Source organism: Mesoplodon mirus (genome assembly GCF_964341445.2).
Source record: "Mesoplodon mirus genome assembly, chromosome: 1".
Classification (NCBI taxonomy): domain Eukaryota; kingdom Metazoa; phylum Chordata; class Mammalia; order Artiodactyla; family Ziphiidae; genus Mesoplodon; species Mesoplodon mirus.
Window position 1 is genome coordinate 26,765,807 of NC_138976.1, and position 27,631 is coordinate 26,793,437.

The window sequence follows — 27,631 nt, forward strand, 5'->3', positions numbered from 1 at the left end:
GAGAGTCCGCCTGCCGATGCAGGGGATACGGGTTCGTGCCCCGGTCTGGGAGGATCCCATATGCCGCGGAGCGGCTGGGCCCGTGAGCCATGGCCGCTGGGCCTGCGCATCCGGAGCCTGTGCTCCGCAACGGGAGAGGCCACAACAGTGAGAGGCCCGCATACCGCAAAAAGAAAAAAAAAAAAAAAAATAAATAAATAAATAAATAAATAAATAAATAAATGAAGCTTTCATAAACATCCACATGCAGGTTTTTATGTGAACATAAGCCTTCATGCTTTTATTTTTCCTGAGTAATAAACACCTAGAAGAGATTATTGGGCCATGTAGTAAGTGTATATTTAACTTGCTATGAGTGGCGAACAGTTTTCCATAGTGGCTGTACCATCTATGATACCAATCCTACCAGCAAAGTTTGAGAGTTCTAGTTGTTCTACATCCTCACCAAGCATTTGGTATTGACAGGTTTATTTTGGTTTTGGTTTAACCATTCTAATAGATGCATATTGGCCTCACGTTGTGGTTTAGATTTGTATTTCCCTGTGTATTAATGATGTTGAGCATCTTTTCATATGCTTTATTGGCGAAATGTCTATTCAAACCTTTTGGCCATCTTATAATATCATTATCAGTCTTTTTTTATTTTTATTTTTTGGCTGCGTTGCGTCTTCGTTGCTGCATGTGGGCTTTCTCTAGTTGTGCCGAGCGGGGACTACTCTTCGTTGCGGTGCGTGGGCTTCTCATTGCAGTGGCTTCTCTTGTTGTGGAGCATGGGCTCTAGGCACGCAGGCTTTAGTAGTTGCAACACGTGGACCCCAGAGCACAGGGGCTTCAGTAGTTGTAGCACACAGGCTCAGTAGTTGTGGCTCGCAGGCTCTAGGGCGCAGGCTCAGTAGTTGTGGCGCACGGGCTTAATAGCTCCACAGCATGTGGGATCTTCCTGGGCCAGGGATCAAACCTGTGTCCCCTGCATTGGCAGGCAGATTCTTAACCACTGCGCCACCAGGGAAATCCATTATCAGTCTTTTTATTATTCACTTGTAAGAGTTCTTTCTTTATTCTGGATAGAAGGCTTAGTCAGATATGTGTTTTGCAAATATTTTCTCCTAATTTTTGCGGCTTGTGTTTTCATTTTCATAACAGTGTCTTTCAAACAGAGTTTTAAATTTGGATGAAATTCAATTTATCGATATTTTAATGGATTGTTCTTTGGTATCATATCTAAGAAATTTTTGCCTAACTCAACGTCACAGAGATTTTTTTTCATCTTTGTTTGCTTCTAAAAGTTTTATGTAGTTATAGAGACTTTACATTAAAATTTATTATTGATTTCGAGATAATTTTTGTATATGATGAAAAGTATAGGTTGAGAGGTTTTGGTTTGTTTTTTCTTTTTGCATATGGATGTCCAATATTTTTAGTACCATTTGTTTAAAAAATTGTTTATTGGTTTGCCTTTGCACCTTTGTCAAAAATCAATTGATCAGGGAGGGATTAAATTAGGAGTTTGGGATTAAACTATACATACTACTAAATATAAAATAGATAACCCACAAGGGCCTACTGTATAGCACAGGGAACTATACTCAGTATCTTATAATAACCTGTAATGGAAGAGAATGTAAAATATATATATATATATGTATGTATGTATGTATGTATGTACAACTGAATCACTTTGCTCGAAACCTAAAACTGACACAATATTGTAAATAAACTATATTTCAATAAAATTTTATAATAAATAAAAGAATACTTGTTATTCCAAAAAAATCAATTGATCATACATATAAGTCTATTTCTGTACTTTCACCTCTATCCTATTGATCTATATGTCTTTTTTTTGTTATTTAAATCGTGAGTTTATGGGCATAAAATTGTTTATTATTTATAATATCCCCTTATTTTCCTTTTAATGTCTACAGGCTCTGTAGGGATATCCCTACTTCAATTCCTGATATTGGAAATTCTTGTCTGCTCTGTCTTTAATGATCAATCTGATTGAAGAGTTATCAATTTTATTGATGTTTTCCAAGAACCAACTTTTAGCTTCACTGATTTTTCTCTAGTGTTTTTCAGACTTTAATTTCATTGATCTCTACTTTTTATCTTTATTATGTACTTCCTCTGCTTGTTTTGGGTTAAGTTTGCTCTTTTTTTTTTCTTTTTCTTTTTTTTGGGGGGGAGGGGGTCCTAAGTAAAAGCATAGATCACTGATTTGAAACTATTCTTCTATTCTAATACAAGTATTCAATGCTGTATATTTCCTCCTAAGCTCCCCTCATGTGTAGGGTAGGAATCTTACAATAGTATTTTTATTTTCATTCATTTAACTGTATTTTTACATTTCCCCTGAGATTTTCTCTTTAACCAATGGACTGTCTATTTGTTGAACACATAGTTAATTAATCATAGTTAATTAATTAATCACTGAATAATTCCCAAATATTCAGTGATTTCCAATTATCTTTCTGTTATTGATTTCTAGTTTAATTACATTATGGTCAGAGGACATACTTCATATGAATTCGCTTCTTCTAACCTGTTAACATTTATGACCAATCTGTGGTCTATTTTGGTAAATGTCCCATGGTTGTTTTAAAAGACTGTGTATCTGGCTGTCAATGGATAATATGTTCAATAAATACCAGTATACCTGCTGCTTTATGATAATATTCGCTTCTTCTTTATCCTTGCGATTTTCATTCTAGTGATTCAAGCAATTATTAAGGGAGGGGTGTTGAAGTTACCAGCTCTAACTGTGAATTTTTCAAGTGTTTTTTCAATTCTCCCAGTTTTTGCTATTTGTATTTTGAAGCTCTGTGGTTTGGTACATACACATTTAGGATTGTCATGTATTCTTGATGAATTGAACCTTTTATCATTGTATAATATATCTGTTTGTCTCTGGTAATTGCCTGTGCTCTGAAGTCTACTTTATCAGATATTAATATAGACACTCCAGCTTTTTTTTTTTTTTTTTTGCGGTACGCGGGCCTCTCACTGTTGTGGCCTCTCCCGCTGCGGAGCACAGGCTCCGGATGCGCAGGCTCAGCGGCCATGGCTCACGGGCCCAGCCGCTCCGCGGCATGTGAGATCTTCCCGGACCGGGACACGAGCCCGTGTCCCCTGTATCAGCAGGCGGACTCCCAACCACTGCGCCACCAGGGAAGCCCGCTCCAGCTTTTTTGATTAGTGTTCACATGGTATATTTGTGCCCATTCTTTTACTTTTAACCTATTTATGCCATTATATTTCAAGTGAGTTTCTTATAAACAACATATAGTTGGGTCCTCCTTTTTTTTTTTTAATCTTTTTATTGGCGTGCTTATACCATTTGCCAATAATGGAATCATTAATGTTAGAATTTAAGATTTCCAACGTATTACGTATTGTTTCCTCTGTTTTTCAATCCCCCATTCCTGTCTTCCTCTGCATTTCTTAAATGTTTTTAATAGTCCATTTTAATGTGTATGTAGCGGAGTGTTTTGTAACAGCTTTGTTGAGATCCACCATACCAACATACCATACAATTCACCAATTTAAAGTGTGCAGTTTAGTAGTTTTTGTATATTCACGGAGTTGTGTTGTACAAACATCACCATAATTGATTTTATTTCATTAGCCCCCCCAAAAAACCCTTTACCCTTTAGCTATGACCCCTCAAACACTCCTCTTTCCTCCCTACCCCTGGCCCTATGCAAGCACTAGATATAAAATTCTGGGTTGATAGTTCTCCCCCCTCCCCCAACACTTGAAAAATGTTGTGCTATTGCCTTATGGCCTCCATAGTTTCTTATGAGAAATACACTGTAATTTGAATTTAGTTTTCAGAAATTTGATTTTGATTGACTCAGTATGGATTTCTTTGGGTTTATTTTGTTTGAGCTTTGTTCAACTTCTTAAATTTGTAGGTTTGTGTCTTTCACCAAATTTGGGACATTTCTAACCATTATTCCTTCAAATATGTTTTCAGCCCTTCATTCTTTTTCCTCTCTTTCTGGGACTCTGATGATATAAATGGTAGAAACTTTGTTATTATCCCACAGAGCCCTGAGACTCTGTTGATTCTATTTGTTTCAATCTTTTCTATCAGTTGTTCAGACTGAATAATTTCTATTGGTCTGTCATCAAGTTCAGTGATTCTTTCCTCTGTCATTTCCATTATGCTATTGTGCCTATTAGGTGAGATTTTTATTTTGGTTATTTTATTTGCTTTTTTACCTTTTTTTTTTTTGGCTGCATTGAGTCTTTTGCTGTATGCAGGCTTAGTTACAGCGAGTGGGGGCTACTCTTCATTGCAGTGCATGGGCTTCTCATTGCAGTGGCTTCTCTTGTTGTGGAGCACGGGCTCTGGGCATGTGGGTTTCAGTAGTTGTGGCGCATAGGCTCAGTAGTTGCGGTGTGCAGGCTCCATAGTTGTGGCTCATGGGCTCTATAGCGCAGGCTCAGTAGTTGTGGCACACGGGCTTAGTTGCTCCGCGTCATGTGGGATCTTCCCGGACCAGGGCTTGAACCTGTGTCCCCTGCATTGGCAGGCAGATTCTTAGCCACTGTGCTACCAGGGAAGTCTGGTTTTTTACTTATTTTTAAACATTTATTATTCTAAATTTTTCACTGGGTTTATATTTTCTCTCTTTGCTGGGACTTTGGATTTTTCCATTTGTTTCAAGAGCATTCATAGTTACTTGTCAGAGCATTTTTATGACCGTTGCTTTAAAATCTTTGTCAGATAATTCTAATATCTGTATCATCACAGTTTTGGTGCCTGCTGATTGTGTTTTCTTGTTTAATATTTTCCTGGTGTTTGGTTTGTCTGGTAATTTTGGATTATATCTTGGACATTTTGTGTATTATGTTATAAGACTCTGGATCCTACTTTAAATCTCCTATTTTAGTACACTGACAATCTGTTTAGGTTTGGAATGAACATCTTGTTCCAATTTTGTAGACTGTGGTTCAAATGTCAAGTTAGTTTTGAGAGCTCTTGCGAGTTATTTTCTGGTCTGCCCTATTTTTGTGCTACCCAGGCCAATTTAGAACCTAGGAAGTATCCCACCAAGAGTTCCATTCTCAAAGCTTTTGCTATTTTGACTCTGGTCAGTTTCACATATGGGCTGCTCAGTTATCCATGGCATCATGCACTGATTTAAAGAATTGCTTTCTCTAGCTTCCTCCTCTCCATAACCTTTCCCCACTCTCTAGCTGGGAAGGGGTAAGATACCACCTTGTTGCTATCCTTTGCCTAATTCAGGGCACAATGCTTCATAGGGCTCCTCCCCACAGTCTCTGCAGTATCCATTGGAGAGAAAAAGAGGTACAATCTATTTTGTTGAATGTGCTTTGAGTAGCAGAAGTATAGTCAAAAGAGTTCACTCCTGCAGAGCTACTCCCTTCCCAATATTTTAACTGGAGAGAGCAGGCTTCTTGGGGAATTTTGTGTATGTGCCCACTGGTATTTCTGATGAGCTACTTTAGCACCCAGGCTGGCTTTATATAGGAGGCAAAAAAAAAAAAAAATCAGGGAACTCAATACCAGGTTGTTCCTGAAGTTTCATAGTTCCCTAACCAATTTGCCTTCTTTTCACCACCTTTCATTTATTTTGCCTGGGGTGTTTAGTTTTAAGTAGCAGGAGGATCATGATAGTATGCGTTTGCTCCATATTGTCTAAAACAGGAAGCCAACTATGATTCATTTTTGTAGATCTCAAAAACATGCCACAATGCCTAGTGTATGATCTACACTAAGTATTTTTTCACAAAAGGAGTAAGGGAGGAAAAAAATAACCTCACATCTCAAAATGTTAATTTAGTATGACAGAGTTGTTAAGAACATACCCTTTAAAGTCAACTATCAGTTTGAATTTTAGCTTCACCACCTACTGTCATTGTAATGTGTACGAGTTACCTAACTTCTCTAAGTCTCAGTTTCCTATACTATAGGGACAGTAATATCTATCTCATAGGGTAAGAATGAGATAATATATTTAATGCATTTACCACAGTACTTGATAAGAAACAGCTAGTAAATATAGTTCATAGTTATATTAGTAATAAAAACAATAATTATCAAATATCACTATCTGTTTCTTATCCTCATAGGAAATTCTGCCGTTAAAGACAAAGAAGATCAATTTGGGAGAACACCACTTATGTATTGTGTGTTGGCTGACAGACTGGATTGTGCAGATACTCTCCTGAAGGCAGGAGCAGATGTTAATAAAACCGACCATAGCCAGAGAACAGCCCTCCATCTTGCAGCTCAAAAGGTGAGAAGTAAAACTACCGTGAAGAGTAAACCTTTTCTGGGCCTCCCTGGTGGCGCAGTGGTTGAGAGTCCGCCTGCCGATGCAGGGGATACGGGTTCGTGCCCCGGTCCGGGAGGATCCCATATGCCGCGGAGCGGCTGGGCCCGTGAGCCATGGCCGCTGAGCCTGCGCATCCGGAGCCTGTGCTCCGCAACGGGAGAGGCCACAACAGTGAGAGGCCCGCATACCGCAAAAAAAAAAAAAAAAAAAAAGAGTAAACCTTTTCTGTGGTATTTGTTAATTGATTAGTGGAACTGTGAGATGGACACATGGTAAAGAAATCACAAGTATATAACTCTTAGTTTCATATGTTTTCTCTAAAAACTGTAATCTTTAAACTGCAGAGAGTAAGCACAGATAACCGTCAGTGGCTGCTTTCACTTATCCAAGTTCCTCCAGCGATGGAATTTATTTTCTGATCTAAAGTTAAGTTGGGAAAAAGGAAATAAAATTATATGTATTAATATGATTAAACTATATTACAAATCAATTTATGCATGAGAAAAGGCAAAGAAAAAAAGAAAACCACCATACACTAAATTGTCAATAGTGGTTGGATTTGGGAATTCGCTGGCCATCCAGTGGCTAGGGCTCCATGCTTCCATTGCAGGGGGCATGGGTTCGATCCCTGGTTGGGGAACTAAGGTCCTGCAAGCTGTGCGGTACGGCCAATATATATATATATATATATATATATATATATATATGAACTGTATATATATCTCAGTAGTGGTTGAGTTTAAATATTGGGAATATATATGAATTTTGGTACTTTTCATTGTTTAAAATGTTTTCCTTAACGCGTGTTACTTTTACAATAAAAAGTTGTAGTTGCCCATAAAGTATGTGGCATTAGGGAGCATAAAAGAAATTTATTTTCTGATATGTATTTTCAAATTTTTAAAAATCTAAATCTATATTGCTAGTATAAATGATTTCAAGTTTTTAAAGGCTTGTTAAGAGCTCAGTTTTTTAGGATTATACATATCAAAAAAAATAAAATGGGAAGCTTCTAAATTTATTTGAAGACTTATTTATCTGAAAATGATTTTTCTCACCATAAAATTTTGGTCTATAAAATATATTTCCAGTGCCTGATATTTTTCTCTTTGTTATTTTAGACTTATGTATTTTGGGAATAAAAAGCAATGAAAATTAGTTAGATCCAGCAGAAACTATTAGAGTTACTTCCCATTAAAAAATGTGAACCAGATATAGCTGATTAATTGAGGGGTTAGAAAAATACCTTTTCATTAGTTGAAAGCATAAAAAGAGACTGACATTAAGATATACTTCTGAATATGCTAGTTATATTCTCTTATCAGTTAGGTCTGTCAGGTTATTTCCAAAGTTATTGCTCTTGAATTTGCTTTTCATTACAGTAATTTTTTAAAAAAATCTCTCATTTTCAATCTCAGTTTTAACTACTGCTCAGGTATTTATAACCTTTCACCTAGGCTTGTCAGCTGTTAAAATTATTTACTAAGGAAGTGTAACTCTATTTAACTTGTTATCATAAAAAAGTAAACATTTCAGATTGGGAATAGCCCCACTACTAAGAATTTGACACACTTTAGATTTTTTCATTGTGATTCACTTAGGTTTAAAACTCAACTTTAAAAATGTAAGTTGGGGGAAACTAACTGCACATCAAGTGGACCATGTGAGGAAAGAAAAAGAGTTTAAGTTGATGATCCAACAGTATGACGTTTTTGTAGAGGTATCATGTGAAAACGGTTGAGAGGAGGGGAGAGCACAACCAGACATGGGAGCTGCTAAGTCTCTCTGTGCGATGCAGTGCATTGTTTCTGTTTGCTTTTTGTTTCTCCTTTATTTTTTTAAGCAGATATTTCTTTAGTGTCAAAGAATAAATAGAACTATGATTTACATGTCACAGTTTACATAGCTGATTTCATAAGTAACACGTTTCATGTTCTTTCACCTATCTGATAATTATGCGTTTCCCCATCTCTGTGTTCCTGTTTGTATTTGCATGTTTGCCAAAAGCCGTAATATACCTTTAAGCTATACTAGCAGTAGAATTTCTAGAACAAGGGTGATAATCATTCTTTAATACTCCACTCTGTCCAGATCAAACCTGGGTATTGTGTTTGGTTTTGTGCTTCATGCAAAAGCACCATGATTAAGAAATCAGAGGTAGTATACTTCAGGCAGGGATAAGATGGTGGACGATCTAGAAATAATTTTCACAAATAGTTGGAGATGACATGTCCCAGCTCTGTAGCCACCCTGCCTCTAAGCAGACACAAACACAAATTCTTTTAGAAAAAATATCTTCACCTTTAACTTCCAGGATTCCCCCATATTAAAACAGACCAAACATGATCTCACAGTGAAAGATCACCAAACACATGAGCAATCAATCTACCGTGAAGGAGAGTCAGCTGAAACAATAAACAGATTTCTATCAAAAACATCAGATATTGGCACCATTAGAAACACAATATAAATTAACCACTGATGGAACATTTAAAGATATAAAAGAAGAAATCACAAAAAGGAGCAACCAACCCGAGACTTTCATGACTAGGCATAAGTTCTCACCATGACCACCTATTTTAGAACAGCTCATCTGCCAAACACATCTGAAAACTGAACAAAACAGATTGTTTGAAGGCACTGGGAGCAGTCAGCATAGGCAGGATGGTTCAGAGAAGGGAAGCACATGAAATTAGCTCCGCATTTATCCTGGCTTTTTCCTTCAAGGCATTTTCCAAATTGGAAAGCAAAAGAATAACAACCCTAGCAGGAAGCAGGATTCTTAGTCAGTTGGGGAAACCCAGGTGTAGTTTGGTGTTAGCAGTAGCTGGAACTTGAAGGGCAAACTCCTGAAGAGAAGGGGACCACAGAGAAGGAACCCGAAAACCTGAGTACAAATTCCTCGCAAGTCATTAGCAGTTGCCTAAACTCTGCTTGTATAGGGTGAGACTCTAAGAAACCTAGCAGTAAACAACAGCTGGTAGACTAAACAGAGCTAAGCAGAGATTGTTTTTACGTTATCCTATATTTTCTTTTCTACTTAAATCTTTTAATACATAACAAATTGATTTTTGTGTAGGGATCCATTCTCATTTTAAAACATATGAATAACTAACTTTCCCAGGACAACCTAGCTCATTAATGTTTAGCTGTTTAGTATCTGCTGTGTGCCAGTGCCAGACTTTTGTGCTATGCACTTCCTATGCCTTTTTTTTTTTTAATTACATTTTTTAAATGAAGGGTCCTGAATTCTAGGGAGCTGCTTAGGAAATTTGAGAACGGAAGTTACATGATCAAATTATTTTAGGGGGACAAATATGGCAACTAAAGCTACTTTGGAAGAGGACAAGAATGGAGGTACATAGAAATCTATTACAGTTCAGGCCAATGGAAAGGAACAGTTGGATCCAATAGATACATTGTGGAGGTAGAACTGTTCATTCAATAAGTAGTTGCCAAGTGTCTATTGTGTATCATGATTATACATCTAGAGAGAATATTTAAAAATGAATCACATGTCTGCTATAAATAAGTACTGTCAGTACCGATCCCTATTAAACTTCACATCCCTTTGTTTAGTGAACCTCTCTGATATTTTGGATATCAAATATTCTTGTCAAGTATTGTCTAGCGCACTTAATTCTGTTGTCTGTGAACTCAGAAGTGTGCTATTTATGTAACATCAATATCCATATATACGTGCATGCATGCATTCATTCAACATATGTTAAAACTTACTGTGCAACAGGCACTGTGCTAGGTCTTGGAATGCAAGGATGAAAGACGTGATTCCTACTCTTAAGTTGCTTACAAAGACCATAGATAAAGATATTAAGTGATGATTAAAGTTGGCCTATCTACTGTAAGGTATGTATACCTATGTGTGATAGTAATATACCTAAGTGTTTTATAAAATATCAACAGCCATAACATGTAAATAGCACTGTTATTATTAATGACCCAAAGATCAACTATTCTCATATATTATTTATTATGGTTTTGTGTTTTTTGTGATAGGGAACTATATTATGGCATCTTAGATTGATTAGTAAGAAAAACTCATGTTCGCGTAGCATTTTGTTTGTGTTTGTATTAGAGCCCCACTATCTTGTATGTACTTGCCTCTTTCCCACTACATTGGAGCTCCAGGAGGAGACTTGTTTTATTTATTTTTGAATCCCCCAGAATCTAACACAGTGTCTGATATGTCTTCGTTGAACAAATGAATACATTTTATGTTACTTATATAGAAAGTCATTATGAATACAAATGCTAGACATTTTGTTTATTAGAAACATTTATCCAGTTTCAAAATACATATATAGGAGAAACTTACTGAACTGTGTTGATTGACTTAGTTATTTTGACACATATTCACTTTTCTGGGAACAAATTGCTGTTAGTCCAAGCAGCTAAGGAAATGATATCCATGAGAATCAAATTAATCTCAATATACTGAACATCTGTACCTAATTTGTTTTTCATTTAGTACCCTCAGTTTAATCCAAGAAAGCAATCGGTCATACCTTTTCTGGGTTTCTCACAAAAGATATCTAATTGTTAGAAATGTTTTGCTCCTGGGAAGCTACTACTTCTCTGACTTCCACAGATACATTTATTTGTTGATAAGGATAAAATAAAAACTTTAGCAATCACACTAAATTTTAATAGTTACGCATTTTTAATCTTCCAAAAATTATTAATTTGGCTTCAAGAAGATTGACTACCCACTTCAAAAAATTATATCATGTTAAACACAAAAATTAAAGAAGCTTCAGGTTGTGGTTGGGTTGTTTTTTCATTTTGGTTTACAAAGAGAATTCTCATTCATCTATGAAAATTAAATATTAATTTTCAGTTTTAAAAATATGTTGTTTCCATGTTAATGACTTATAAAAAGTAAAGGAGAAGAGTAGAATACCTCCGAAACTTTTCTGGAAAACTTAATACCACCTAACAGTATTTGTTTCCTTATCTTACACGTACTCAACACTTAAACACCAAACAACCCCTACCCGGTCCCCTTCAACTCTGTATTCCATTATTCCTCCTCAGTACGTATACCTAACAATTAACTATGAATTTCACTTATCTATATTTCATCCCCTCTAATGCTGTTTGAAGGCAGAGGTCACGTCTTACTTGATTTTTTTTAAACTAACTTATTTATTTATTTTTATTTTGGGCTGCATTGCATCTTCATTGCTGTGCGCAGGCTTTCTCTAGGTGCGGTAAGCATGGGCAACTCTTCATTGTGGTACGTGGGCTTCTCATTGCAGTGGCTTCTCTTGTTGTGGAGCATGGGCTCTAGGTGCACAGGCTTCAGTAGTTGTGGCACACAGGCTCAGTAGTTGTGGCACATGGGCTTAGTTGCTCCGTGGCATGTGGGATCTTCCCAGACCAGGGCTTGAACCCCTGTCCCCTGCATTGGCAGGAGGATTCTTAACCACTGTGCCACCAGGGAAGTCCCTTATTTGATTTTATAGTTCCAGTCTTAACACAGTTCCTGCCATTTAATAAAGGCTCAGTTAATGTTTGTTTAATGAATACATAAATGAAGGAATCAATCAATCAATGTGAACATCAGATAAATTTATCATGAATGGTATAGTCTTCAAAACTGTTGGAGTTTAAATTATATATTATTTATTCCTGTTCATTATCCACCCCAACACATAATTTTGTAAGTAGGATTTTACAACACTCTGTGAGCTTAATTTCTCAACAAATGTAATTTTTGTATGCCTCAATTTCTTTATTATAAAATGGGACAGTACCTCTCCCTGTCCACCATATAGGAATGATGAGTTCTTAGATATAAAGCATTCTGCTTGGTGGAGAAATATACCCTCTAGAAGTGTAAGTTATCAATGTTATTGCTGTTAGTCATGCTGCAATACACGTGTAAACATCAAATTAGTCTTTAGGAATCAATAGACATCAGAAACAGAAAGATCCTTTAGGATCTTCTAGTCCAGTTAGCCATTGGATGAGGAAATGGAGTCAATTCTCCTTTCAGTTCTCGTCTCTTAATAACTTATTCATCATTCACTTTGCCTTGTATATGCCTTAATGTTCCATGTCTTTTTTTTTTTTTTTTTTTTTTGTGGTACACAAGCCTCTCACTGTTGTGGCCTCTCCCGTTGCGGAGCACAGGCTCCGGATGCTCAGGCTCAGCGGCCATGGCTCACGGGCCTAGCCGCTCCATGGCATGTGGGATCCTCCCGGACCAGGGCACGAACCCGTGTCCCCTGCATTGGCAGGTGGACTCTCAACCACTATGCCACCAGGGAAGCCCTCTGTCTTATTTTTAAATTAATTATTTTAAACTTATAGGTAAGAATAGAAAATAATATAAAAACACTCAGGTACCTAATATCCAGAAGAGATGAACCTGAATTTTTTAAAGTTTTTACTTCCGATTTTTTTAAATGAAATAAAACTTGAAGTTTTTAATCTTCTAAATCCCATTCCCCTCTTTTTCTGCCACCTTAGTCTATCTTAATTTTTGTGGTTTCAATTCCCATGTGTATTTTTCTACTTTTACTTTATATATATTTACATGCCCAGAAACAATAATATTATTTTGCATGTTTAAAATCTTTATGTAAATGGTATTATACTGTGTGTTACTCTCCAACTTGCTTTTTTTTTTTGACTTAACATTATGTCTGTGAGATTTATTCATGTTGAAACATGTAACCCTAGTTTACAAAGGGTATAGCCAAATGCCCAAAAGACAAATGAAAAGGTGCTCAACATCATTATTAATTAGGGAAATGCAAATTAAAGCCACAATGAGATACCGCCACACAACCATTTGAATGTCTAAAATGAAAAAGTCTGACAGTACCTACTGATGGTGAGGGTATGGAACAAATGGGACTCTCAAATATTTTTGGTAAGAATGTAAATTGGTAACATCCACTCTGAAAAACCAGATATATCTACTAAAGTTAAAAATATATGTGCAGGGGCTTCCCTGGTGGCGCAGTGGTTGAGAGTCCGCCTGCCGATGCAGGGGACGTGGGTTTGTGCCCCATTCTGGGAGGATCCCACATGCCGCGGAGCGGCTGGGCCCGTGAGCCACGGCTGCTGGGCCTGCGCGTCCGGAGCCTGTGCTCCGCGATGGGAGAGGCCACAGCAGTGAGAGGCCTGCGTACCGCCAAAAAAAAAAAAAAAAAAAAAAAAAAAATATATATATATATATATATATATATATGCACACATGCACACACACACGATCACTGCAATTCACACCCCTACGCCAGTCATATCTAAGATAAGTGCTTTTTTCCACCAAAAGACATGTATGAGAACATACATGACAGCTTTGTTTGAAATAGCAAATGTTCTTATAACGCAAACAACCCAAATGCCTATCAACAGACAAATGAGTAAATTAATTGTGGTGTATTCCTGCAATGGAATACCACACAATAAAAAATAACAAACTACTGATACATTCAACCACATGAATGAACTTCATAGACATCGTGTCGAATGAGAGAAGTCAGATATATATGCTATTTATATGAATTTTAAAAACAGGCAAAACGATATGATGACCCAAATCAGATTTGTGGTTACCCAAGAGATAGGTAATGACTGAAGAGTGGCATGAGGAATCTTTCAGGGATGCTGGAAATGTTCTATGTCTTGATCTGTGTGTTACTTACATAAAAATTTATCAAACTGTTTACTTGAGACTTATGCAGTTTATTATATATAGGTTATGCCTCAATAAAAGCCTATTATAAAAAATGATAAAATGTCCAGAACTTGGTGACCATTATTTGTAGGTAGGCAAAAGGAGAATGGAAGCAAGAATAGTTCCTGGCCTAGGCCTTTTTGTTGTTGTTGTTATTCATTATTATACTTTAAAAACAATTTTATTTTATATTGGAGTATAGCTGATTAACAGTGTTGTGTTAGTTTCAGGTGTACAGCAAAGTGACTCACTTATACATATACATGCACCTGTTCTTTTTCAAATTCTTTTCCCATTTAGGTTATTACAGTGTACTGAGAAGAGTTCCCTGTGCTATATAGTAGGTCCTTGTTGGTTATCTGTTTTAAATATAGCAGTGTGTCCATGTCAATCCCAAACTCCCAATCTATCCCTCCTCCTCACCCTTCCCTTCAGTACCCATAAGTTTGTTCTCTAAGTCTGTGAGTCTGTTTCTGTTTTGTAAATAAGTTCATTTGTATCATTTTTTTTAGATTCTGCATATAAGTGATATCATATGATATTTGTCTTTCTTTGTCTGACTCACTTCACTTAGTAGAATAATCTCTAGGTCCATCCATGTTGCTACAAATGGCATTATTTCATTCTTTTTAATGGCTGAGTAATATTCCATTGTATATATGTGCCACATCTTCTTTATCCATCCACCTGTCAATGGACATTTAGGTTGCTTCCATGTCTTGGCTATTGTAAATAGTGCTGCAATGAACACTGCAGTGCCTGGATCCTTTCCAACCATGTTCTTCTCTGGATATATGCCCAGGAGTGACATTGCTGGATTATATGGTAATTCTATTTTTCATTTCTTAAGGAACCTCCGTACTGTTCTCCACAGTGGCTGCACCAATTTACATTCCCACCAACAGTGTAGGAGGGTTCCCTTTTCTCCACATCCTCTCCAGCATTTATTGTTTGTAGACTTTTTATTTATTTATTTATTTATTTATTTATTTATTTATTTATTTATTTATGGCTGCATTGGGTCTTCGTTGCTGCGTGCAGGCTTTTCTCTAGTTGCGGTGAGCGGGGGCTACTCTTCATTGCGGTGTGCGGGCTTCTCACTGAGGTGGCTTCTCGTTGCAGAGCACGAGCTCTAGACACACGGGCTTCAGTAGTTGTGGCACACAGGCTCAGTAGTTGTGGTTTTCAGGCTCTAGAGCACCGGCTCAGTAGTTGTGGCACACGGGCTTAGTTGCTCCATGGCATGTGATATCTTCCCAGACCAGGGCTCGATCCCTTGTCTCCTGCATTGGCAGGCGGGTTCTTAACCACTGTGCCACAAGGAAAGCCCCTTTAGACTTTTTTATGATGGCCATTCTGACTGGTATGAGGTGATATCTCATTGTAGTTTTGATTTGCATTTCTCCAGTAATTAGCAGTGTTGAGCATGTTTTCATGTGCCTCTTGGCCATCTGTATGTCTTCTTTGGAGAAATGTCTATTTAGGTGTTCTGCCCATTTTTGATTGGGTTGTTTGTTTCTGGCTTAGGCTTTTAAGCACTCAGGTCACATTTCCCCAGCCTTCACCTCAGGAGCTATCTGGAAGCCTTGTATCTGTGCTCTAATCTAGTGGTTCTTAAACTTGAGCAAGCAGCAAGATGGCCTGGGGTATTTAGTGGGTACTTCCAGGCTTCTCTGTGGCTGTATTCACTCAGGCTATTTAAAACCAATTTAATAGCTGCTCACTCTGCCACAAACTGTGTTGCCAGAGGATATGTGAAGAGTAAGCAAGTGGGGTTTTAGATGTTGGTGTGCTTCTAAAAGAACGCACCAAAAGACGTTTGCAATGCCCACATTACCTAGAAATGTAGGAAAGTCTGAGCATATGAAACCCTTATATTCTGGAATTTTAATGATCTCTCAAGACATCTCTGGACTGAGAGGGGCTATGTTAGACAACCCTTGCAGTTTACCCCATTTGACTTCAACCTCAGCTAAGCTACCTTTTCCAGGCAGACAGAGTCTTAGTCTGAAGAATCTTTGCTTCATTACATTCTAACTTCTGAGGTTTCCAAACTAGCATCAGTTTTGTCCTCTTCTGAGTATTTAGAAACTGTATCTAAACCTGACCTCTGGCTTTCCAGTTTAGAACCTGGTTTCAAATAATTAGGGTCAAATGAGTGTTCCAACCAAAACCCAGATTGGTCTATTTTTAAACAAATCTGAGACTTGAAATAAAAACCTGTCCATTCTTTAATACTTTGATTATAGTTAATGTACCTCCACCTGCATAGATGAAATTTATAGTCACAAGAAACAGCATGTCAGCAAATCTTCACTGAAATCACTACTTTGAGTTGTAACATAGTTCTAGTAAGAAAAAAATTATTTAATTTCATAGTAGCTTCTTAGCAGTTAGAATAGTTGAATATTAACTATTTTCTATAGAAGTAAACTGAGGTCTAGTTTGAGTTCTTCAAGGCCACTTCGTCATTTGCAGAGTCAGGAATTATCTCGTTTTTTTTTTGATTCCCTGCTCAGTGCTCCTGATAATGCTCCACTGAAAGAGAAGTTACTCTTCTGCAGCTTACCTTCTCAGGCCTCTGGTTCTTCTGTCTTAGAGTAATTCTCAGATCCAGTCAGTTTCCCTGTCAGCTCCCCCCAAAAATACCTAAAGTTTTCTTTCTTTTCCTTTCTTCCTCCCTCCCTCCCTCCCTCCCTCCCTCTCTCTCTCCCTCTCTCCCTCCCTCCCTCCCTTCCTTCCTCCCTCCCTCCCTTCCTTCCTTCCTTTCTTTCTTTCCTTCTTTCTCCCTTCCCTCCCTTCCTCCCTCCCTCCCTTCCTCCCTTCCTTCCTTCCTTCCTTCCTTCCTTTCTTTCTTTCCTTCTTTCTCTCTCCCTCCCTCCCTTCCTTCCTTCCTCTCCTTTCTTGACAAAGCAAAAGACTTTTTTGGAAAGGGGCGCTCAAGCAGAGAGCAGCAGGGTAAGGGAACTCAGGAGAACTGCTCTCCTAAGGGCTTCTTCCTTATGGGCCAGATTCAGAATTTGAACCCAGAGCTAATGCCTTTAAGTCCAGTGTTTTCTTTCTTTGTGATATAATACCTCTCAAACACAGTAGAACTGCCTTGCAGATTGTTTTTAAATCTACGTGGCTTGCAGCATTTTGTTTTGAACATGATCATGTTTCCTACAACCACATTCATTTTCTAATCATCTTTATCTCTACACTGACCCCCACTTTTACTGTCATGAAAATTCAAGCATCTGCTTTCCATGAATAGATAAGAGATCCCCACAAGCCTAGATTCCCATGGAAACCAATCAAAAACTAAAAGGAAAAGAAAGAGTATATATTGAATTTCCCTGAGACCTACAGCTTGTTTTTCATTAGACTCATGCTGATTTCTTTTAAACTCTGGGCACAGGACCAGTGAATATTTTTACAGCTGATAAAAAGGAACTTCAGATCCATTTACTTTCATTTAAACGTCTAAAAATTAATTTTGTATATAACATCAATTCCAAAGAAAATTTGAGCATTAATTTGCTAATTACCTTATGTCATAGAACTGTATTTGTTCATATAATTTCCTCTTCTTGTCTTTTTCCTACCTATATTTTACTATTCAGAATTGAATGAGAGGAAATCAAGGGGCTTATTATTCCTATAGTATGAATATTGTCAGCCCCTGGGCACAATATTTTCCCTGTGACCAATCATAGGACTCTTTCTACCTCTTTTGACCGTTAAGATTTTACAAAGCCCAGATGATCACTTACTAATATAATAACAGAAATACAACAAAAATGCCAAAGTAAGGGTGATCAAGAAAGCCAGGGAGAAGGCACCTGGGGAGGGCAAGTTAGAATTTTAAATAAGGTAATCAAGATAGTCTTCATTGAGATGGTGACATTTGAAGCAAGACTCGCAGAAGGTGAGGAAGTTAGCCATGTGAATGGCTGAGGGAAGAACCTTGTTTCATTCCAGGCTGGAGGAACAGTCAGAGCAAAGGCCTTCAAGTGGGAGCATGCCTGGAATGTTTGAGGAGTAACAAGGAGGCTAGTGTGGTTATAATAAGTGAGCAAGGGGAGAGCAGCAGGTGATGAGGACAAGGAAGAAATGGGGGCCAGACTCAGTAGGGCCTTTTGGCCATTGTCAAGAATATGTTTTTACTCTTAATGATAAAGGAGGCATTGGAGGGTTTTTGAGGAAAGGAATGACATGATCTGACATGTCTTAATAAAAAAAATAATCATTTTGGCCAAGTAAAGAAAATTTTCTCCAGTTTTACTATTATCTATTCCTTCATTCCTTCTTCATATAATATGTTTTCAAGTTTCTGTTCCATCCTGATCCCTTTCACTGTATATGTACACAGTTGCCTAAATTCCCCTTAAAATAAGACACCTAGAATGGAATACAGTGCCAGTTTGATGAGCACAGAGTATAGCATGATGTTCATCTTTGGCATTTTGGCAACCAAATATAGCTGATTCATGGTGAAAGGTTTTCAAACAAAACCTCTAAAGTCTACTTTATACTTCCTACTGCTTAAATTCATCCTGTATTCATATTGTTGTGGTTTTGGACTCAAGTATAACATTTTATCATACCTATATTTAATCATTTATTTGAACTTCCCAGACTGACTTAGGTAGAGTTTACCATTCCCTCCTTTGTTCCTCCAGTACCTGTGTACTCAACTACCGTTACATCACCTATCGCACCAAAAGATATTTATTTGTTTACCCATTTGATTTCCCCATGGACAGTAAGCATCTTACTATCAGGAAGAGGGCCATAGTCATCTTTTTTATTTCCAGTGCCTAGTACTTAACATATACTCAGTTAATGCTTGGTGAATTGAATTGGGTTCATCGTTCAACCTGTCAAGGTCCTCTTGGTTCTTGAGTCTCTCATCCAGTATAGTTGTCATCTCTCCCACACATGAGTCACCAGATTCTCATCCTAATCTTTAATATCAAAATAGAACCTGCCTGCAGAAAAGCTTAATCATTGAAACACTACTACTAAAATTAACTTCACCAATTTAAAAGATTATTTTATTCTTTCCTTATACTTGTCTAAACTATGTCATCAGTGGTAACCAGGCTTCTTGAAAATTTTTATATAGTCTATCAGAGTGTACTTGTTTGCCATTCCAATTCTGATGAGTATATAATTCATTCATTTTGTTCAACAAATAAATTTTTGTTATTTAATATGTTTGAGGCATTGAGCTATATATCTTGAAGTATTTAAATTCAACCTCTGTCTAAATATTTAAAGTATTTCAGATTCTGAATCATCATAAAGTTAACATCATAGAGTTAAAATAAAACTACTCATTTTAAGGAAATTTACTGAGTATACTCAGTTTATCTCAAACAATTTTGGATATCAGAAGATATAGTTTGTATTCTTTCAATTTTTTATTCAAATCCTTTCTATCTCTTTGTCATTCATCCGACTGACTCTTTGCAAACAATTTGTTAGGAATTTGGGCTAAAATATCAGACTACACTTTGAAGTAATGACTATAAATTTCTAACCATGTATGTAACTGGTCATTTCAATGCTGTACTTATTGTAAACTAGTAAAATCTGTGTGTGTTTGTGAGTATGCAAATATTTGCACCAGGTGTATGCTTTAAATTGTTATTTAGTTGAGTGGTAATCTGTATACATATTATAAAACGTTAACAATACCATGAAGGTTTACAGTGCATAATCTGGGAATAGGGGAAACCTATCTCTGAATCAAAATAAAGAAGTGATAGGAAAAAGATTAATAAATATGACTACATAGAAGTAAGAAAGACTTTTCCCTCTAGAAAACATCATAAGCAAAGAAAAAGACAAACTGAGAAATAATATTTGCAAGCTATGTCATTAACAGTAGGTTAATATCCCGGACTTCCCTGGTGGCACAGTGGTTAAGAATCCGCCTGCCAATACAGGGGACACAGGTTCAAGCCCTGGTCCGGGAAGATCCCACATGCCATGGCACAACTAAGCCCGTGCGCCACAACTACTGAGCCTGCACTCTAGAGCCTGTGAGCCACAACTGCTGAGCCCGTGTGCCACAACTACTGAAGCCTGTGTGCCTAGAGTCCGTGCTCCGCAACAAGAGAAACCACCGCAATAAGAAGCCCGCTCACCACAACGAAGAGTAGCCCCCGCTCGCCGCAACTAGAGAAAGCCTGCGTGCAGCAACGAAGACCCAACGCAGCCATAAATAAATAAAATTAAAAACAGAAAAAACAATAGGTTAATATCCCTAATGTATAAAATGGAGAAGAAAAAGACCAATGATTCTATAAAAAATGAACAAGAGATATGAATAGATAGTTCACAGGAAAGGAAATGCAAGTGACCCTTAAATATGGGAAAATGCGCTCAACATTGTTTATCAAAAGACAAATGCATGTTAAAATTACAATAACATGTTTTTCGTATGTCACAGTGGCAAAAGTCAAAAAGCTTGACAGTATGCTCTGATGGCAAAACTGTTGCTAGAGGGAATGAAAAAAAGTACAATCCCTATGGAGGAAAACCAAACAATATCCAGCAAAATTAACAAGAATATGCATTTACCTTTGACCCAGCATTTCCACTCCTAGAAATCTATCCCAAACATACACTGGTAAAAATAAGAAATGGTGTATGCACAAGACTATTCAATTGAAGCAGTATTTGTAATAGAAAAAGCATGAAGGGAAATGTCCTTTTAAAGGACTGATTGAATGAATAAATGTGTGTCCACACAATGGAATGTTATGTAGTTGTAACAGATAATGAGAAGTATTTTTATATAATATTTTTAAATGATCTCCTGGAGTTAAAAAAATGTGAAATGTTATGTGTGGTCTATCAGAAGTGGAACTTGTAATTCAATTGACAGTGGACAAACTAGACTTGGAGTACCTGGGACTGAGGACATCACTGGGATGGGCAGAAAATGACAGAAAGTCTAGCCAGAAATTATGGGTGGTATCCTAGAGTACAAAAACACACTGAGATGTGGTGACAAGAAAGTGGGTAATTTGTCAGCGACACCTCAGCCACAAAATTGGAAGAGGGGGTGAGGCATGATAGTACACCATCCCTTGGGAGAACTCACAAAGGACAAGGCTTGAAGAAATATGGATACTAGGCAAGTTTGTAAGTTAGTATATAGAGAACATAACTAGAGCTCCAATACCTAAGACCATAATACTGTTGAGTGGATAGATGGATGGATGGATAGATAGGTATCCCTTTGCTAGACCTTGAGGTACCAGATGGGACTAGACAGCAACAAGACAGAAAACTGAGTTATGCTATATGGATCACAACATGAAGGCATCCAGGCTGACTTTCACTGATCTCACCAATGAGCTAAGCTTAAATTTTTCCTGGGGGAAGGATAATACATGGACCACAATATCTAGAATCAGAAAAATTGAACATTCTTGTCTTTTTCACCTTTTCAACATCAAGAAAAACCTTCCCAGAAGCCCTGTGGCAGACTTTCCTTCTATCTCTTTGACTCTCTAGGCAAGGAGAATAAAATTGCCATGATTGTTTAAAACAATCAAAGCCATTGTCTGGATTTGGTAAGGGCCCAGCCTCCTCTGAAGGACAAAACCACTTAAAGGAGGATCAACAAAAATCAGGATTCTGTTAGCCTGGAAGAAGATGGGTGTAGATGTTAGGCAGGCACTCTACAGTGTTGGCCACAATGTTGTTTGGACACTTAACAGAGCTTTGTGGACCTATAACTCCTATGTAAAGCAATGACTGTAGTCCACCTTTGTGGAATTCCAACCCATGGCACCGCCCTCCAGCTTTAGGTTGTATTCTGCTTATGACAGGAGTGGCTTAACACTTACCCTACTTTTTTCTTTTTTTTATGATAAAGAATATCTTTTTATTTTATTTTATTTTATTGGAGTATAGTTGGTTTACAATGTTGTGTTAGTTTCAGGTATACAGAAAAGTGATTCAATTACACATATACATATATTCATTCTTTTTCAGATTCTTTACCCATTTAGGTTATTACAGAATATTGAGTAGAGTTCCCTGTGCTATACAGTAGGTCCTTGTTGGTTATCTATTTTATATATAGTAGTGTGTATATGTTAATCCCCAAATCCTAATTTATCCCTCCCTGCTACATTTCCCCTTTGGTAAACATAAATTTGTTTTTGAAGTCTGTGGGTCTGTTTCTGTTTTATAAATAACTTCATTTGTATCTTTTTTTAAATTATGTTCCACATATGAGTGATATCATATGATATTTGTCTTTCTCTGTCTGACTTACTTCACTTAGTATGATAATCTCTAGGTCCATCCATGTTGCTGCAAAAGCATTATTTTATTCTTTTTTATGGCTGAGAAATATTCCATTGTGTATATGTATATTTGTACCACATCTTCTTTATCCATTCGTCTGTCGATGGACATTGAGGTTGTTTCCATGTCTTGGCTATTGTAAATAGTGCTGCAATGAACAGTTGGGGTGCATGTATCTTTTCAAAGTATGGTTTTCTCTGGATATATGCCCAGGAGTGGATCATATTGCTGGATCATAAGGTAGTTCTATTTTTAGTTTTTTTAAGGAACTTCCATACTGTTCTCCATAATGGTTGTACCAATTTACATTCCCACCAACAGTGTAGGAGGGTTCCCTTTTCTCCACACCCTCTCCAGCATTTATTGTTTGTAGACTTTTTGATGATGCCCATTCTGACTGGTGTGAGGTGATACCTCATTGTAGTTTTGATTTGCATTTCTTGGATAATTAGTGATGTTGAACATCTTTTCATGTGCTTTTTGACCATCTGTATGTCTTCTTTGGAGAAATGTCTATTTAGATCTTCTGCCCGTTTTTTATTGGGTTGTTTGTTTTTTTTGACTTAGAGCTACATGAGCTGTTTGTATATCTTAGAGATTAATCCCTTGTCGGTCACTTCATTTGCAAATATTTTCTCCCACTCTGTGGGTTGTCTTTTTGTTTTGTTTATGGTTTCCTTTGCTGTGCAAAAGCTTTTAAGTTTAATTAGGTCACATTTGTTTATTTTTGTTTTTATTTTCATTATTCTAGGAGGTGGATCCAAAAAGATATTGCTGCGATTTATGTGAAAGAGTGTTCTGCCTCTGTTTTCCTCTAAGAATTTTATGGTGTCCAGCCTTACATTTAGGTCTTCGATCCATTTTGAGTTTAACACTTAGCCTACCTTGATGTCCTTCCTGTTTTTTAGTAAATATGGATATCTCCTCCCAAATGCTCCCATATAAGGGAATAGTCAGATCACTTAGCTTTGTCAGTAACAAATATAGGCACCACCTATCGTGTTAGCCCACCCTTCACCCCACAAGCTTAATTGAGAAGTATAGTTGTAAAGAGCACTGGTCTGAAAATCAAAGGATTCATTTAGTGAACAGATATTTATTAAGCATCTACTAATCATAAGGTACTCTTTTATATGTTTGGGCTACAGCGGTGAACAAAACCAAACAAAACCCCTGCATTCAAGGGGCTTATATTTTGTTGGTGGAAGACAAATTAATAAATATTATAAAATAAGTTATGTCAGATGGGGATACATGCTGTGGGAAAAAAATAAGGCAGGTGAAGGAGATAGGGAGCCTAGGGGTTGCAAATATAAAGAGAGCGATGGGGATAAACCTCACTTAAAAAAGTAACATTAAGCAAACGTTTGACATTTAAGTGACCTAAAGGCAATGAGAGAGAGAGAGAGAATGCCATGTGCAAAGATCCTGAGATGGGAGCATGCTTGGTATTTATCAGGATCCATCAGCAAGAAGGCCACTGTGGGCACTAGTGATGTGAGGAGGAGGTCAGAGGTCAGGTAGGGCCAGTAGGATATTTAAGAATTCTGCTTTTCCTCTGCACGAGAGAGGAAGGTTATTGAAGGGTATGAGCACAGAAAATATAATCTAGGTTGTATGTTGAAACTCTCATTCTAACTGCTGTGCTGAGGATAGATTGTCAAAAGGATGAGGGGGGAAGAAGGGAAACTAATAGGAAGCTGAGAGATGATGTTGATTTGGACCAGAGTGGAAGTGGTGAAAATGGTAAGAAGTGGTTCAATTTTAAATATTTTTTTAATTTACTGATGGATTACAGATATGAGATGAGAAATCAATGAATTTGACACTAAGGTTTTTTTAAGCCTCATATCTTTTTAAGTGTTTTATTAGGGAGAACTTCTCCCCTTCCGATGTTGAAGCAAATCCCAGGAATTATATCATTATATTCAATATTTATTTATATAACAATGATTTTTAATATAATCATTGTGATACTTATTAAAATTTAGCAAGAATTATGTAGCATAGTATCATAAAATAGCCCATTGATATTCAAATTATGAATTGTCTAATAAATGTTTTTGTTTGTTGATTTACATTTGTTTGAATTAAGATCCAAAAAGGGCAATATACTGTGATTTGTTTATGTTTTTTAAGTCTTTTTTTTTTTTTTTTTTCTTTTTGCGGTATGCGGGCCTCTCACTGTTGTGGCCTCTCCCGTTGCGGAGCACAGGCTCCGGATGCGCAGGCCCAGCGGCCGTGGCTCACGGGCCCAGCCGCTCTGCGGCATATGGGATCCTCCCAGACCCGGGCACGAACCCGTATCCCCTGCATCGGCAGGCGGACTCTCAACCACTGCGCCACCAGGGAGGCCCAAGTCTTTTTTAATCTATAGGTTCTCCCTCCATCTTTCTTTCTTTTTTTTCTTACAGTTTTTTGTAATTGTGGTTTAACTCCCACCCTAACTTGATATCTTGGTCAGGACCGATTCTCTCAGTCTAGATTATGTTGATTCTCTCCCTGGGTATAGTTAACTTGTTCCTCTGTCTTCTGTATTCCCTATAAATTACTTATTTTATCTATAGGCTTCATCTGATTCAGGTTCAATTTTTTTGGCTAAACCACTTCATGGTTATGATAACATTTCTCATCAAGGAGACACATAATGTTTCGTTGTCTCTATTTTTGTGATGTTAGCAGTTACTGATGTTCAGTGCCCAAAGCCAGTTGTTTATTAGGTGTTGCAAAATGGTGATATTCTAATTCTACCATCCCTTCTGCAGTTGTTAGCTGGAATAATTCATCAAAGAGAAACTAACCCATATCTGCTATTAGGTTACTCAATGGTATATATAGTTCATATAGAAAAGGAAGAATAAATCCTTAATTCTTTCTGTTTAATAGTTTTCAAAATGAGTTGGTTTCCTGAGTCTCCCCATGATGACCAATTAATCTTTTTCTTTTTTCCTTTTTAATATCATTATGAATAAGACATAGGATTCGATAGTATCATTTTTTAAATATAATTTTTATCTTCCTTATTCCTGCTGGTTATGCAGGCTGTAACACTGGTACAGGCGTGAGAGCTCTCCTTCAGGCCTTCCTGATTCCGTTTTATTTATTTATTTTTCAAATTAAAAATTTTTTTTGGCTTCACAACGAGGCATGTGGGATCTTAGTTCCCCGACCAGGGATCGAACCCGCGCCCCCTGCAGTAGAAGCGCAGAGTCTTAACCACTGGACCACTAAAGAAGTCCCTTTAGTATCATTTTAACATATTTGCTATATCAATCCAGTGACGTTATTATCCTTAACTGATATTCAAATTACTCCATCTTTGGTTGAGAGAGGTCCTTCAAGTTGGTTCCTAGATCCTTTTGGCATGATCCTATGATTTGATAGCTCCCTTACTATCTGCTACGACCAAATTTTCCAAATATTTTTTGCTCCAGATCTGGAATCAGCCATTTCTCCAAGGAACTGCCGTTCCTTATAGCAGGAAAAAGTATTTGGAGACTATAGTCTAAAGTCTAGAGGTGCTCAACAACCCATTGTTACCGGGTTGGTGATTGTTTCTAAGCCTTTACAGTGGACACTGCTTGGAAATTTTTTTTTTTGGAAATATTTTTTAATAAAAATACAGTTTTATCACTTCCTATTCTAATTCAGGACTAAGATTGTTTTTCTGTTGTGGTTGTTTTTTGCTTTTTTAGACTCACCCTCTTTTATCTTACATCTCTACTCCTTTTTCTCACTTGGCTGAGAATGATAGAGTATCACGTGGCATAGATGAAGAAACTGAGACTCAAAGAGCTTGAGTAATTTTTCACTAAGTGGCAGAGCCAGGATTCAAACATAGATCTATGTGACTCCACAGTCTTTGCTTAAATTCTTCTTTTAAAAAATTTGACTTGACACTCTTCCCTTGCTTCAAAGAAGAGCTTTTTTTTTTTAACATCTTTACTGGAGTATAATTGCTTTACAATGGTGTGTTAGTTTCTGCTTTATAACAGAGTGAATCAGCTATATGTATACATATATCCCTATATCTCCTCCCTCTTGCGTCTCCCTCCCACCCTCCCTATCCCACCCCTCTAGGTGGACACAAAGCATCGAGCTGATCTCCCTGTGCTATGCGGCTGCTTCCCACTAGCTATCTGTTTTACATGTGGTAGAGACATTTACACTGTCTCACTAGAAGAGCATTTTTAATAGAACTTCCAGGTATAGAATTTAATTCAACTAACATGTATTGAGCACCCATTACCATGCAGAGTCCTGTTCTCTTGTGTAAGACTAGCGTCAGTCAGCAAATCTTGTCAGCTCTACATTCCAAAATGTTTCCAGAATTCAACCACTTCTCAACACCCCATCTGCTGCCACCCTAGTAGTAACCACCAGTATCTTGGATTGGATTAATGATGTAGTAGCCTTGCTTGGATTATTGTAGCAGCCTCCTAACTGGCCTCCTGGCTTGTGCTCTTGCCCCTACAGTCTATGGTCATCACATCAGCCAGAACGACCCTTTAAAACCTAAGTCAGGGACTTCCCTGGTGGTCCAGTGGTTAAGACTCTGCACTTCCACTGCAGGGGGCGCGTGTTTGATCCCTGGTCGGGGAACTGAGATCCCACATGCCATGCAGCACAGCCAAAAAACAAGAAAAAATCATGTCACTCTTCTGCTCCAGACCCCAAGCGTCTTCCACCTCAGAGTAAAAGCCCAAATACTTCCTATGGATTATAAATCCTTATATGTTTTGAATCCCCTGTTACCTATATGACCTCATTTTTAATCTTCCTCAGTTTTCTCTGCATAAGCCACTCTGGCTTCAGCGCTGTTGCTCTAAGAAGCAAAGAATGCTCTTGCCTCAAGGTTTTTGCATTTGCTCATTCCTCTTCTAGGAGTGATATCCCAATAAGTGTCTCTGTGTTCAACTCTCTCACTTTCATCAGTTCTTTACTCAAATATCACTGTTTCAGTAAAGCCTCCCCTGGCTCTCCTATCTAATACCTCCTCACTTCACACATTTTATTCCACCTACTTTGCTTTCTTTTTTTCCTTAGCACTTAACACCATCTAAAATACTGTATGTTTTACTTGTTTACCTTGTTCATTGTCTTATACTCCACTGGGATGTAAACTCCATAAAGTCAGGGATTTTTTGGGTCTGTTTTATTCACTGTTTTCTCCCTATTGCCTAGAACAGTGCCTGGTACATGGTTCGTGCTCAGAAAATGTTCGTTAAATGAATGAGTATACTTCTAAAGTTACAGCTTCATTAACTTTCCCACATGGCCCAGCATTTCCTACACT

The 27,631-nt window shown here is 37.5% G+C and overlaps 1 protein-coding gene across 2 annotated transcripts in view; it reads left to right on the top strand.

Moving 5' to 3' along the window:
• Window positions 1-27,631, top strand: part of INVS (inversin) — a 146,981-nt gene that overhangs the window by 11,793 nt on the left and 107,557 nt on the right. For both annotated transcript variants that reach the window (XR_014293943.1, XM_082619619.1), the window contains exon 3: window positions 6,103-6,269. Coding sequence is in view for 1 of the 2 variants with exons in the window: in XM_082619619.1 (XP_082475745.1) it covers window positions 6,103-6,269 (167 nt within the window). In the remaining variant the exon portion in view is untranslated. The remainder of the gene's footprint in view (window positions 1-6,102; window positions 6,270-27,631) is intronic.